General features: G+C 42.5%; 1 protein-coding gene across 2 annotated transcripts in view; it reads left to right on the top strand.

Annotated features, from left to right (window-relative positions):
• LOC137544398 (uromodulin-like) overlaps positions 1-15,000 on the top strand; it is a 75,411-nt gene that overhangs the window by 29,474 nt on the left and 30,937 nt on the right. Inside the window, exons 3-4 of one of the 2 annotated variants that reach the window (XM_068265464.1) lie at positions 2,537-2,713; positions 7,908-8,009. In XM_068265464.1, coding sequence (XP_068121565.1) covers positions 2,537-2,713; positions 7,908-8,009 — 279 coding nt within the window. The remainder of the gene's footprint in view (positions 1-2,536; positions 2,714-7,907; positions 8,010-15,000) is intronic. The other variant, XM_068265465.1, reaches the window with a different exon arrangement.

Here is a 15,000-nt window from a genome sequence, read left to right as displayed (position 1 = left end):
TGTTAGATGTCACCCTTGGCGATCTCCAATAAGATAAGTTATTCATTTAACAGTGTGTATGTGAAGCTACCATTGTAAAAATATTGTCCTGCCTTGTGCAATTTCTTCTATTTGTACTATATCACAAACAGAAACATGATAATTGTAAAAACAGAAGGAGAGGTTAATAAGGGGTATCATTGAATAAATTATCTTGTAAAGTAGGTTGCCCATAAAACGGTGTGTGATTTACAGATTCAAAATTCAGGTTCAATATTCTGCTTGAAAAGTCCATGCTATAGGGCCCTTCTACATACAGTGGGTTGCAAAAGTATTCGGCCCCCTTGAAGTTTTCCACATTTTGTCACATTACTGCCACAAACATGCAACAATTTTATTGGAATTCCACGTGAAAGACCAATACAAAGTGGTGTACATGTGAGAAGTGGATAGAAAATCATACATCATTCCAAACATTTTTTACAAATAAATAACTGCAAAGTGGAGTGTGCGTAATTATTCGGCCCCCTGAGTCAATACTTTGTAGAACCACCTTTTGCTGCAATTACAGCTGCCAGTCTTTTAGGGTATGTCTCTATCAGCTTTGCACATCTAGAGACTGAAATCCTTGCCCATTCTTCTTTGCAAAACAGCTCCAGCTCAGTCAGATTAGATGGACAGCGTTTGTGAACAGCAGTTTTCAGATCTTGCCACATATTCTTGATTGGATTTAGATCTGGACTTTGACTGGGCCATTCTAACACATGGATATGTTTTGTTTTAAACCATTCCATTGTTGCCCTGGCTTTATGTTTAGGGTCATTGTCCTGCTGGAAGGTGAACCTCCGCCCCAGTCTCAAGTCTTTTGCAGTCTCCAAGAGGTTTTCTTCCAAGATTGCCCTGTATTTGGCTCCATCCAGCTTCCCTGTCCCTGCTGAAGAGATGCACCCCCCGAGCATGATGCTGCCACCACCATATTTGATAGTGGGGATGGTGTGTTCAAAGTGATGTGCAGTGTTAGTTTTCTGCCACACATAACGTTTTGCATTTTGGCCAAAAAGTTCCATTTTGGTCTCATCTGACTAGAGCACCTTCTTCCACATGGTTGCTGTGTCCCCCACATGGCTTGTGGCAAACTGCAAACGGGACTTCTTATGCTTTATGTTAACAATGCCTTTCTTCTTGCCACTCTTCCATAAAGGCCAACTTTGTACAGTGCATGACTAATAGTTGTCCTATGGACAGAGTTTCCCACCTGAGCTGTAGATCTCTGCAGCTCGTCCAGAGTCCATGGTGGGCCTCTTGACAGCATTTCTGATCAGCGCTCTCCTTGTTCGGCCTGTGAGTTTAGGTGGATTGGTAGGTTTACAGTTGTGCCATACTCCTTCCATTTCTGAATGATCGCTTGAACAGTGCTCCTTGGGATGTTCAAGGCTTTGGAAATCTTTTTGTAGCCTAAGCCTGCTTTAAATTTCTCAATAACTTGATCCCTGACCTGTCTTGGACCTGTCTTGTGTGTTCTTTGGACTTCACGGTGTTGTTGCTCCCAATATTCTCTTAGACAACCTCTGAGGCCCTCACAGAGCAGCTGTATTTGTACTGACATTAGATTACACACAGGTGCACTCTATTGAGTCATTAGAACTCATCAGGCAATGTCTATAGGCAACTGACTGCATTCAGATCAAAGGGGGCCGAATAATTATGCACACACCACTTTGCAGGTATTTATTTGTAAAAAATGTTTGGAATCATGTATGATTTTCGTTTCACTTCTCATGTGTACACCACTTTGTGTTGGTCTTTCATGTGGAATTTCAATAAAATTGGTTCATGTTTGTGGCAGTAATATGACAAAATGTGGAAAACTTCAAGGGGGCCGAATACTTTTGCAACCCACTGTATAGGCAAGGAACACCGTTGCTGTAATCCTGCGCATTTTGCCATCAGTGACAGCTCTTGGGAAACGCAAGTTCTTAGCATTCGCTTGACTTTTAAATTTGTGGTTTTTTTTAACTTGCAGCTTTCTGCTTTTTTCTGCACAGTGCACACATTCGCAATTATGATGTATTCTGCCTGAAAAATCATGGCGCAAATGCATACAATCATGTACGGGAAAAACGATCGCAAACGCGAACACACTACGACAGAAACATTGGGAAAAATGTCCCTGCAAGTGTGTTTCTTGTCAAAAATCGCAATCGCAATTGGGGTGCGCTGCAAATGGGATTTTCTAGGGTTTTTGAGCATGCCGAGATCGCATAGCAAATCACATATTATCACGTTTGCTGTGTGATTTGCATGTGCTCCATAGTATTTAACCTAATTGCAAATGGAGGCAAACTGCAGCAAGCACTATGTTTGCGATTGGGTTAAAATGGATTGCACCACTCTGTACAAGGTCCTGCTACTACTATGTAATCCTGGTGCACTCAGGCAAAATGCGCGCACATTGAATAATTGATCTCATAGAAGATTCATTTTGCAGTGATTTCTTCACTAATGTATTTCCTCTAATTTATATCTGATTAGCAGTGTTTTATTTCTCTCTGTATAGCTGGTACTGATCATCCAGTATGTGCTGATTGTAGGGGTCTATGCACTCCTGAAAATGGCTGCCTTTGCAGTGACTTCGAGACTCACTGTCTCCCAACTACTGACTGTTTAACAGTGCCTGTTCAAGTGTGCTGCCCCTTGTATTTATACTGGGACCCGGACAACACATGCTGTTCAAGTAAGTGATTGAGCTAAAACTAACCATTCATTGGCACTATTGATTGTGAATATCCACAGGGGTGGTTTACTGAGTCAAAAGATTGAAATCTTCCCCCCCCCACGTACTATTTATTAAATAAATGCAATACATTGCCTGTAAGAAGTAAGGCTTTAAGTAAAAAGTCATAACTTTTAGTAACATTTAAAAAAAACCTCTAATTTTTAATTACAGTAAATAGAAAAGAAAAAATGTAGCCACCTATCCAAGCCTATTAACTTCTTCATCAACTATGCAGGTTGTGTGGCAAGGGAAAGTGGAGCCATCAAGTGTGAATATGGGATGGTTAAAACCTCCTTCTTAATCCAAATGTAATTGGAAATCCCCAAAACAGCAGACCAATTAAGTGTCACAGTGTTTGTTTAAACACGATCACTAATCTTAGTGTAAAAAAACATACATTGCACAGCCCTCAAAAAATGACAATCTATACAAAATACAAAAATACAAAACTGTTCAGTGTGAACCTGTGTAACAAAGTGCAATGTGCTAATAAATACCAACATTAAGAATACTGGTGCGAAAAGCGGGCTGTACAGATCAATCTAAAGTGCTGACTGTTCAGAAAATATGCATAACAAACATTGGGAAGAAGTGTGCCAGTGCTTACCAATGTAAGGTTCCAGCTGCATGTAGGGAGAAGGAGGAAGATGCCTGGCGCGTTCGCAGCATGCGGCTGCTTCTATGAAGGCCTCCATAGAGCCCTTGGCGTCAGGAGGGTCTTGGTGTCAGGATGGTCACAATCTACAAAAAGCTGTTGCAAGCTCAAGGAACTTGTAACATAGACCCAAACCAACTGGGTTACTGGGAGGGAATAGTAAAAAAGATTTCTTCTTCAGATCAATACATAGTGTCAGAAAAAAAACACTTGAGAACTGGGAGGCTCTCCCAGCTCTCAAACATTTTTTCAGACACTGTGTATTGATCAGAAGAAGTGGGCAGAGATACGCGAAACGCGTTCTGTTTTAGTGTTCAATGAAAAAAACCTTCTTTACCTCAAAGACAGTATTTTCTTTCTTTTTGGTAAATGTTTTTTGGGGTACCACCTAGTTAAACCTTTTAGCATACCTATGTACTACTCATTTGCTTTATTTGTACAATTGGAATTAATCAATCACATGAGGGTTGTAATATTTTATTATGTTCCTAAGGTTCATAAGCGCCTCTATCGCACCTGAAGAATCTTGCTTGTAGATTGAATCCTCTGTGTCTTGTCCATTTGCTTGAAGACTTTCTCTATGTTGATGGAAGGGGTGCTGCCAGTGATGTCCATTTTCTTCAAGCTCTAGTGCTTAACTGATGTAATCTTGCTAGTCCTGCCTTTAGTAATACAATAGATGGGATAATGCAATATAATGATGCAGCTGGGTTATGTCAGTGGCAGAAAGTAATTAAAATAAGCCCTCACATGTTCATATTTAAATGTACTGCCAATGCTTCCCAGCATAGGTACCAATGGACATTGTGATTAGAACAGACTAGGCAAGGCTTGCTAAGCCCATATGCCATGATCGCCCTATAGGAAGGATACCTACAGTGGTAGCAGTATGGTTCTTCATTCAGAGTAATTGCAAGCATGGCAAGAGCCACTGGAAAATTAGAAAACCACCAACGATAGTGAAGGCAGGTGGCTGTTGTCATCATTTGTATGCAAGGCATGGTTGAGGCTGGTATTATTGTCAGTATGGACGCTGAAATCAAGGCAGGCAGCAAGTATCACAGTCACTAGGCAAGCTGAGGCTGGTGGCTGGTATTATAGTCAATGGGTGTGCTAAGGTTGAGGAATGCAGCAAGTATAGTAAGCAATAGGCAAGCTACAGTTAGGCGACATCACATATCACAATCCCACAGGCAAGCCGACATAGAGATGAAGAGCTGGTATCATAATCAATAGACAATAGACAATTGATTATGATACCAGCCAGTCATGCAGTGTAGATACTTGAAAACAGGAGACACCGAATCGAAATGGGAATCCTTAAAGTGGACCTGACGATATAATAAAAAGAAAAAGAGTTTCACTTACCTGGGGCTTCTGCCTGCCCCCTGTAGCCGACCTGTGCCCGCAAAGTTACTAAATGATCTGCCGCTCACTTTCACTTCTGGCAGTCGCTGTCCACTGCGCCTGCACAGCCATGGCCGCACGCGAAAAGTGAGCTGCGGCAGGGGAATTGTTTGGAAACTGCGTGGACACAGGACAGCTGCAGGTGGCTGGCCGAAGCCCCAGGTAAGTGAAACTCTTTTTTAAAAATATATTTTCAGGTCCCCTTTGAGAAGAACACTGAATACTTATATCATCATTAAGAAGACAATAAACATTTTAAATAACAACTTCCGTGTTCCGTGTTTTGTTTACTACAATTTTAGACATACGGCTAATTGGTTGAGTGTCTGCTGAAAGACCCCTTAAACCATACAAGTCAAACTCTGGCCCATGGGCCAAATTTTGCCCACAGATTCATCAAATTTGGCCCCAAGTGGTTTCCCCACTTTGCATTATGTTTGGTCCACTCTAGACCACCAGGGAAGCTATACTGGAGGTGAAGCCCTACATCACCAGAGAAGCCATATGGGGATGGTGGGGGGAAAGCACTAGACACCAGGGAACTGTGTAGTGGAGCTCACTAGACACCAGGGATCTACAAAGAGGAGGGAGGACCCCTACACACCAGGGGACTTGCACTCTTTTGCAGGTAGGCACTAGTCTGTTTTTAAGTAGCGCTGCTCATTTCCTTGCTATGTACTAATGTAATTCGTTTTTGGTCAGCTGCTCCCACTTAACAGCCATGCTTTTGGTGTATATGCAGAGCTTCTGTTTGGGTTCAAGGTCCGTTTGTAGTTCCTGGGGGGGCTCAGCGCATCTCTGATGGAGGCCATTCGGAGGCGGCCTGGTGTTGCGCTGATCCACCTTTTGCGCAATTTTCAATTTTCGATTTTATTTGATTAGCCGCACCCAGGCTATGCATATACATAGGTTAGGATTTAGTTAGTGTTAGGCCCCTCCCATGGAGGATTGACTTCTTCACAGTGGGAGGGACGAGTACTTAATAGGTTGCATGCAAGCTGTTAATGGAAACCAACATCCTCCTCTAGTGGTAGACAGGTCATGTGTATGCTCGGTGTGTATTCGACCCCACAAGTGGGGCTTGCACTCTTTTGCAGGTAGGCACTAGTCTGTTTTTAAGTAGCGCTGCTCATTTCCTTGCTATGTACTAATGTAATTCGTTTTTGGTCAGCTGCTCCCACTTAACAGCCATGCTTTTGGTGTATATGCAGAGCCTCTGTTTGGGTTCAAGGTGCGTTTGTAGTTCCTGGGGGGGCTCAGCGCATCTCTGATGGAGGCCATTCGGAGGCGGCCTGGTGTTGCGCTGATCCACCTTTTGCACACCAGGGGACTGTATAGGGGAGGGAGGAGGGCCACTAGATACTCGGGAACTGTATAGCGGAGGGGGAGCACTAGACACCAGAGAACTGTATAGGAGAGGAAGTGGGGCCATTAGACACCAGGGAACTTTATAAGTGAGGAAAGTGGCCACTAGACATTGAGGTTGGTCTGTGACTTGGCCCCAGTGTTTAACTTTCGTCCCACTTTGTTTTTGAGTTTGAAACTCCTGCCTTAGACCCTTTTCTCTCAATGTCAAAAGGCAGCTGTGCCCACTATTGTCATTAGGTTTCCTTTGTGGCTCTGCACTATGTACCTCCATAGCTCAAAGTAGAATGAAAAACACAGGTTCCTCTTCCTTTACAAAGTAGTTTAAATTTGGTGCTGTTGATTTGAGTTTGGACTACATGGTTCACAATCATTTTCTAATTCAACCATGCTATTTGCATTATTATTTAAGTGCTTATTGTTTGCCGTTCACCTAAGTCCAAATTTTCAACCTGCCTAATTCTTAACTTCCCATTCCTAGTGAAAACTTTTCTTCCTGATGCCTACCCCTAGCTTCTATACAATAATCATAACAATAACTGCCCCATACACTATCCCCTAATCTTCCTAATCAACACCTAACCATAACCTTGTAACCGTAACACATAAAATGAGCGTTGCTCCCAACCCTATCCTCTAACCACCTGCATTCACACATAACTCTCTCCTTTCATTGTCTTTGTTTTGGCATGAGAACATGGCCCCCATTCACATCCCTTCTACTAATAATCTTCTACTGAACACTAGCACTAAAACCAAAAAGCGCAATGAAAGCCCTAATGAAACAGACAGCAAATTCTGCAATTCTGAGAGGAAGTTGGAATGACACCATACACTAGTAAAATGGTGTTATTGGTGTATATGTTACGGCCAGAACCCGAAGTGTGGCCACTTCGCGTTCTGGCCAGCCACTTCGGGTTCTGGCCGGCCAATGTGCGAAGTGGCCGCAGCGCAGCGGCCAATGTCAGACATGTAATGTTTACACTTATTTTACAGCCGTCTCGCTGTGGCCAAATGTATTAAAAGTTGCTTAATTAAATTAAATATAGCCGGCGGCAATGTGATAGATGAAGCCGCCGGCTTTCGCACTGCCTCCTCTTCCTCTCCTCCTCCCCCCCGCCTCTCTCCTCTCCCTGCCTTCCATACAATACGGAGCCGCCGGGAGAGTCGTTCGTCGCGGCAGGAGAGCAGAGCGGGGAGGCTGCAGACATTGCTTCTGCCAGCACCCGCTCTGCAGGAACGGCAGGATTCCCCTGTCGCGACGAACGACTCTCGGGGACACGCGTGTCCCCGCCCGGCTGCTCCGTATGTCGTATAGGAGGCAGGGAGAGGAGGAGGAGGGAGTGCGAAAGCCGGCGGCTTCATCTCATTGCCGCCGGCTATATTTAATTAAATTAAGCAACTTTTAATACATTTGGCCGCAGCGAGACGGCCGTAAAATAAGTGTAAACATTACATTTCTAACATTGGCCGCTGCGCTGCGGCCACTTCGCACATTGGCCGGCCAGAACCCAAAGTGGCTGGCCAGAACGCGAAGTGGCCACACTTCGGGTTCTGGCCGTAACATATATAGAAGACAATGGTAGTGTTGTAATCGAGTAGAGAACATCTTGGAAAAAACGTTTGGTTTTATGGCCAATATCTCATTTCAGTTGCATTAGGCATGTCATTATGTACAAAAAACATTCTATACTTCCTTCATTTCTGTCCATTTCTTTCATCCAGCTACATTTAGATGTTACCCTCCCTGCTATGAAGATGAAACCTGTGTTCCACAGAATGGCACTGCAGTCTGTGAGTGTAACAACACCTTCTATGCTGGGCGCAGTAAGTACCATGGAAGCTTAAAAAAGTGCTAGTGAGGTCATAGGATTCATGACCATGTGAGAGAGCCCTTAGGTTAGGGATGAATCTGGTGTAAAGTTTCAAATTAACTGCAGTATTACTGATAATGACTACTAGAGGGCCCTTCCCTCTCACATTCATTTTCATAGGAATACCAGTAAATGTACTTAGTAAATGTACTTATATACTTAGATATAAGTCGACCCCTCGTGTATAAGTCAACCCCAATATTTGACTCTAAACATTATTTAGGACAAAGAAAGACAAGTTAGGGGTGAAAAGGTAAATTAGAGTGTCAACTGAATACAAATAGTATAGACATTTGAAGGGAGAATTCTGTTAGACATTTGTAAACAAGGTGCTTATGTAGTTTGGAGGCATTTGAAAGAAGATACACGGTACAGTAGCTGGAGAGTAGGAAGTGGTCAAGGGAGGATTTCTTCATTACTGGAAGGATAATTGCATGTTTGAAGGTTGAATGAAAAAGTACCCGTGGAAAGTAAAAAGGTTGAAAAGTTCAGCCAGTACATGGGCTGGAGTGGAGAGGTGAGTACAGGGTAAGCCTAAAGGGACATGGTCAAGTTGATAAGTTGTAGTAGAGGGAAATGAGGGAAGATACTGTAGGTAACTTCCTTCAAACAAAGAGGGTTGAAGTAGGTGACGCGTCACAAGTGGATAGGGAGGGTGATGTAGAAGTAGTAAAATGAGCTGAGATATTGCATCTGATTGGCCTCGATTCATAAAAGTGAGTGCGGTAGTTCAGAGACGGGCGGGAAATTACCGCTACCGGGAAATGAGGGTTTTTGCAGTGAATTCATTAAAAAAAAATCTGAGTGCGAGGTGATTGCGATAGCAGTCGGTAAGTGTGCGGCAAGTGTGCGGTGTGGTGCGGAAAGCTGTCGGTATAATTTGCCGAGTGCGGTAGTTTGCCGCTGACTTCCTAATGACAAGGTGCATGCTGGGTAGAAGTGGGCAGTATTAGACACTCGTGACTTATTTTTTATAAATTATAAATTATTGTCATAATATATATATATATATATATATATATATATATATATATATATATATATATATATATATATATATGTGTGTGTGTGTGTGTATGTATAAATAATATATATATATAATTATTCTCATAAATTATCTAACTCTGTACGATTTCTAAAAGCCTGGGTGATATTACAGCCACCCTTCCTCCTCTGTATCCTTAAAAATTCCATAGCATTAAGTTGAAAGGTCTCCATTTGTCACCTAAAATGCTACTGTGTAGATCAAACTCGCCAGGTCTTTGTTGGCGATAACAACATGTTATTTTTCGCTTCCTTCCTCCCCCTCTTTTTTCATGAATACACTTCATTCAGTTTACCGACACAAACAACGTTTTCATTACCGCACTAATACCGCATGCAGTAAAACATGCGTTAAATTTTATGAATCCACTATCAACAACATACCATGCGGTAATTTACCCCTTGGGTGATAACGCATGCGGTAATGCTTTATGAATCAAGGCCGTTGTGTTGGGTTTTTCTTGTTTGAACCAGGAAGTTACGTCTTCGGTAACTCGGGTGGCAGTAGGGCAGACTCCAATGGTGCATTACATTTATTAAATGCTAAAAAGAAACACAAAATTGTACAATTCCTTGTAGCTTAAAAACACATATAGACACATAAGCCACACTCTTAACTGTCCCTTGGCCTGGCCACAGCTGTTATCAACCCATAGTGACATCATCGGCATCACCCACCGTGAGGCCATGCTCACCTCTCCCTCCGACCATAGCAGGCAGGATGTCCAGCAACTGTGGCCAGGCCAATGGACAGTTAAGAATGTGGCGTGAAGCCTATATGTGGTTTTATGCTACAAGATACTGTAAGTGCGATTTTATATGTTTTTTTTTTTTACATTTTTGTAAAGGTATTGTACCATTGGAGTGCTCCTGTTCCCTTATGTCCTAGTACTCCAGCAACCCAAAGCTAATCAAGCATCAGCACCTGGACATTCAGCAAAGCACACCCAAGTCAAATTCTGAAGAGGGAGTCAAAATATGGTACAGAGGTGACAAGAATTTGAAGACTGGGAATATGTATACAATATAATCTCATTAAACTTCTGATATAGCAAACTAAATGCCCAGGTCCTGGCCAAGCATCATTATAAGTACATGGGAGTAAGGCCTGATATAGTAGTAAACCCTGATATAATAGAATGTCTGTTATAATAAACCTATTTTTTGCCCCTGTGGTATACTGTATCTTGCTATAGTGGAAAGTGGGCAGGCGCATGCGTAATACGTCAGTTAGAGAGACCCATGAGCTGTGGTCAGTGGGTAGGTAGCCACTTGTAGCCTACTCGCTATCTGCACACTACTTTAGGCCTGCATGGATTACCTCAAAAGCACCAACAGGTGAGTTCTATGCTTTCTGTGTAAAATTCTGCCTGATTACTGAGAAAATTGCCTGTCATCTGTGACTTGCTTGTGCATAGCTGCAACTCTACAGTATCATCCAGGCTGCACAGAAATGAGGACAGAGGAGCACTCTATAAGTACTGTACCTGCATTAACTGGTGAGACCTAGGCTTCCTGTGCAAACTATTGCATGATTATTGCATGCAAATGCCTGCACATTGAGCACTGTGCATTTTTATATAACTTAGACACTGTGCTCGCTTGCTAGAGCATTCAAAAGAAAAAATGACTCCCAATTAATGACAAAATTAAAAGAAATGTCAGCCAAAATAACCTACCCCCGATCTACCTTCCAGGGGCTTCCTCCAGCCCCTTGCAGCCGGCATGTCCAACACCGCATCTCCTCTCTATGCCGGCCCAGGGTCCCCGCCGGTGCAGGGGCCAACCTCGCGAGGTCGTTCTCTACTGTGCTTGCGCGCGCGCCGCCGTCACCCTCACTTGCGCTGGAGTATTCTGTGCAGGCGCAGTAGAGTAGCAGAGGATGACCTCGCAAGGTCGGTCTCTGCACTGGTGGGGACCCTGGGCCGGCGGCTGAGAGCAGAGCTGCGGCTTGGGACATGTTGGCTGCAAGGGGCTGGAGGAAGCCCCAGGTAAGCAGATTGGGGGGGGTAAGTTATTTTGGCTGACATTTCCTTTAAAATACAGTACTATAGTACACTTGATGTGCTTGAGTATGACCATTTCTATATATAGTGATAGTAAACTTCTGATATAGTAAACTTTATATAGTAAAATTTACATTCCAGATGCCTTGTGTGATTGTTGTGCTGTTGCTGGGAAATAAAAGGTGGCAGAGTGGTTATATTTGCAATTATGTCTAGAGACTGGGTAGCAAAAAACAGGCCGCATATGCTGCCAGTGTCACTTAAAGTGGACCTGCTCTCTTGCACAGGACAGAAAGAAAACAGGGAAAAATGCACCCTGTATGTATTTAGAGAGTTTAGCCTGTCTAATTCCCCCTTATCTGTGACTAAACACAAGATATAATTTGATCCCTCAGCTGTGTCAGCTGACTGCCATAGCATAGAGCTCAGTTGTAAACACTGGATGTTAACAGTATGTCTGCTTCAATGAAAGCAGGAACTAGACAAACTGCAGCTTTATTACAGGATTTGTATCAGCTGTAACAAAGAAATGTTTTTCTTTAAAGTTTATTATGCTGTTGCGCATCTTTTAGAGCAGAGAGGTGCATCTCTGGTGGAAACACTAACAACTGGAGCGCAGATTTTGTGTGTGTGAATTTATTATGTTACATGTACACACGGATATAACAGAGGCGCCAAAGTAGGATAAAACTGTTTAAAAACCGTTTAAAAGGAAGGGGGTGGGTGGATGCACCTCCCTCAGGTAAATAATGATCAGGCCAAATAAGCCGTTAAATGTATAACAATGACATTTATTAAAACAAGTCTCCAGATGTGCAACACGTTTCACGGGCCAACATTCCGCTTCTTCAGGCAATTAAGTGTGGAGAAAACTGAGAAAAAAAAAAAAACAGAAAACAACAATTCTAGGTGGCGTTCTGGAAAGAGTAATGAATAACAAGACACCTGTGAACATGTAGACAAGCTATGAGTTATCTGTAGTAAACAGTCACATTATATCGCAGACCCAGTATCGTCATCAGCATATTGAAGATCATTTCAAAAACCTTATATATCATCCTATTATTAAAGGGACTCCGAGCAGTGCAGAAACTATGGAAAGATGCATATCATTTTAAAGCTCTCTTTCTCCTCTTTCCAATGATATATAACCCGCCGCCCTACGCCTTTTAGTTTTCGCTATTTTCGCGATTGAAATTGCAGCAGCCGCGATTTCTATCGCAAAAATAGGGAAAACTAAAAGGCGTAGGGTGACGATTTAGGGGTCGTCAGAAAGAGGAGAAAGAGAGCTTTAAAATGATACCCATCTTTCCATAGTTACCTTGTATTACACAGGGCGACTTTTTCAGCAGAATGGAGCTGCTGACTTTAGGAAAAAGTCGCCCTGTGTAATACAATGTAACTATGGAAAGATGGATATCATTTTCAAGCTCTCTTTCTCCTCTTTCTGACGACCCCCAAATCGTCGCCCTACGCCTTTTAGTTTTCTCTATTTTCGCGATCGAAATCGCAGCCGCGGCAATTTCAATCGCGAAAATAGCAAAAACTAAAAGGCGTAGGGCGGCGGGTTATATATCATTGGAAAGAGGAGAAAGAGAGCTTTAAAATTATATGCATCTTTCCATAGTTTATGCACTGCTCAGAGTCCCTTTAATAAGTAAAAAGTCACAAGATGCGGCTGGACTATGCACAACCCCCCGCCTCATAATGGAGAAGGTGCAGGGCCCACTAAAAGAGGTCTATTCTATTACAAAGTTAAAGTATCTGTCACCTTGAATAGGCTATTGCTATGAAAATCATCAAATATGTGTACTAAGGTATAAATTGCTTGTGCTTGGCGGCACAGCTATAATGAGAAAGAAAACCATTGTGACTTACCAATGCTGATCAATCAGAGAACCAGAGCGCCTCTATCGAAGTCTGAAGCGTCTGTCCGTGTGTTAAAAAGTGTTGCTTTTATAGTATAGTATGATATTCTTGATGAATGGATGTTGTGCATGAAATATTAATAGTTCATCATAGTGGTTTAGTATAGTTTCTCCAGTACTTCATTTAATCCCTCTGGAGCAAGGGTTCTCAAAATTTGAATCCAGTACATTTCTTTGTTCCGTATGACCTCAAAAATATTTGGTGTTTGGATGGATTCTATAGAAGTGATGGTGAAGAACTGTGGATTGCCGCCGTGATGGGTACTGAAATGTCTAGAGACACTATGTAGGGGGTATTGTTTGAGGATATTCCTTATATGTTGGCCTATCCTATCTCGGGCTGGTTGGGTGGTGCGTCCTACATATTGCATCTTACATGGGCAAGAGATGAGGTATATGACATTTCTTGTGGTGCAACAGATGTTTTGTTTGATGGGAAATATTGTGTTGGTGGTGGTGGATGAGAAGTTTTGGGCAGTATTTACAAATTGGCAGGCTGTGCAGCGCGTGTGGTTGCACGGAAATGAGCCTGGATTGGTGGTTACGGTCAAATTCATGTTCCGAGGGTGGGGAGAACGGAACTTGCTCGGGGTTAGTACACTGCGGAGATTTGGGGCTCGTCTGAAAGTGAGTAAAGGAGCTTTAGGTAAAGTAGATTTGAGGTGTGTGTCCTGTTTGAGTATTTCCCATCTATTCTGTAAAATAGAGCGTATTTGTGTGTGTTGCTTACTATAACTAGTAATGAATCTAGGGAAGGCCGTAGAGATGTTGGACTGACTTGTAGGAGCAGTTACAGTCGGGGTTGATAAACAAGACCAGCTCACAATCCAAATCAGGACCCATTACAAATTTCTTTGGGCCCGTCAACAAACAGCCCAGTATAAACACTGCCGTCCTTGACAACCCCAACACTTCTATGTCTTCTTTTTTAGATCTACCCTCCTCCATCACACAAACCACACTGGTCCTACAAATACCCAGTCCAACCAAATCACGGGTCATTTTACAACCCAAACACAAACTGAAGAGACTACTCCCAGAATCAGAAAAAGGGGGCACAGAGGCAAAAGAAAAAAGAAATCGCCAACAGTCCCCACTCCGTTAACATATCCAACAATACAAACCCGCTGCATTTTTAATCTGTCAGATTACACTCTGTCCACTTCTGAATCCCAACTACTGGAGAAGGGACTCTCTTTTTGTCCCACCAGTTCCTCTCAGATGTCTAAATTCTTTGTTAATCTCAATTCATACATTCGGAAGCTAACCTTGAAAAGGCACTTTGCCATAAAAAACACCAGTCCACCCTCATGGAACCCCACAACACCCTCATTCTTACCAACAATGATCAAATTCCTACTTGTATAGTCAACACTGAGGACATGGCCACTGAAAAATTCATCACTACTCAACTCAAAGGTAGATCTAGGTTCTATCCCACAACCTCAAAAGGCAATTTCATAGAGACTTTCTACACACTGGTTCTTAATGATTTACAAAAACTCAATTTCGATTTCCAGACTTCTACCTCCAACTTGACCAAACTGGAACATAGGGCTCTCAACTCTCTTAGAAACAACCAAGATATCATTATCAAACCTGCTTACAAAGGGGGAGGGATAGTAATACTCAAAAGGACAGACTACATAACCGAAGCCTATAGACTACTTGACAATCCCATGCATTATACCAAACTCGCCGCAGACCCTATTACTGAATATAATTCTACCCTAAAATCGTTTATCAATCAAGCATTTTTCAACAATATTTTAACAAAAAACGAACGCAACTTTATCATCAATCATCATCCCAAAACACCATTTTTCTACTACCTCCCCAAAATTCATAAGGACCTCACCAAACCACCTGGCAGACCAATTATCTCTGGTATGGAATAAATGACCAGTAGTTTATCCAAATTCATCGATACACATTTACAGCCACTAGTACAGATACTACCATCTTA

The sequence above is a fragment of the Hyperolius riggenbachi genome, chromosome 2 (genome assembly GCF_040937935.1).
Source record: "Hyperolius riggenbachi isolate aHypRig1 chromosome 2, aHypRig1.pri, whole genome shotgun sequence".
In the NCBI taxonomy this organism is placed as follows: domain Eukaryota; kingdom Metazoa; phylum Chordata; class Amphibia; order Anura; family Hyperoliidae; genus Hyperolius; species Hyperolius riggenbachi.
This window is presented reverse-complemented; position numbering and strand designations above follow the sequence as displayed.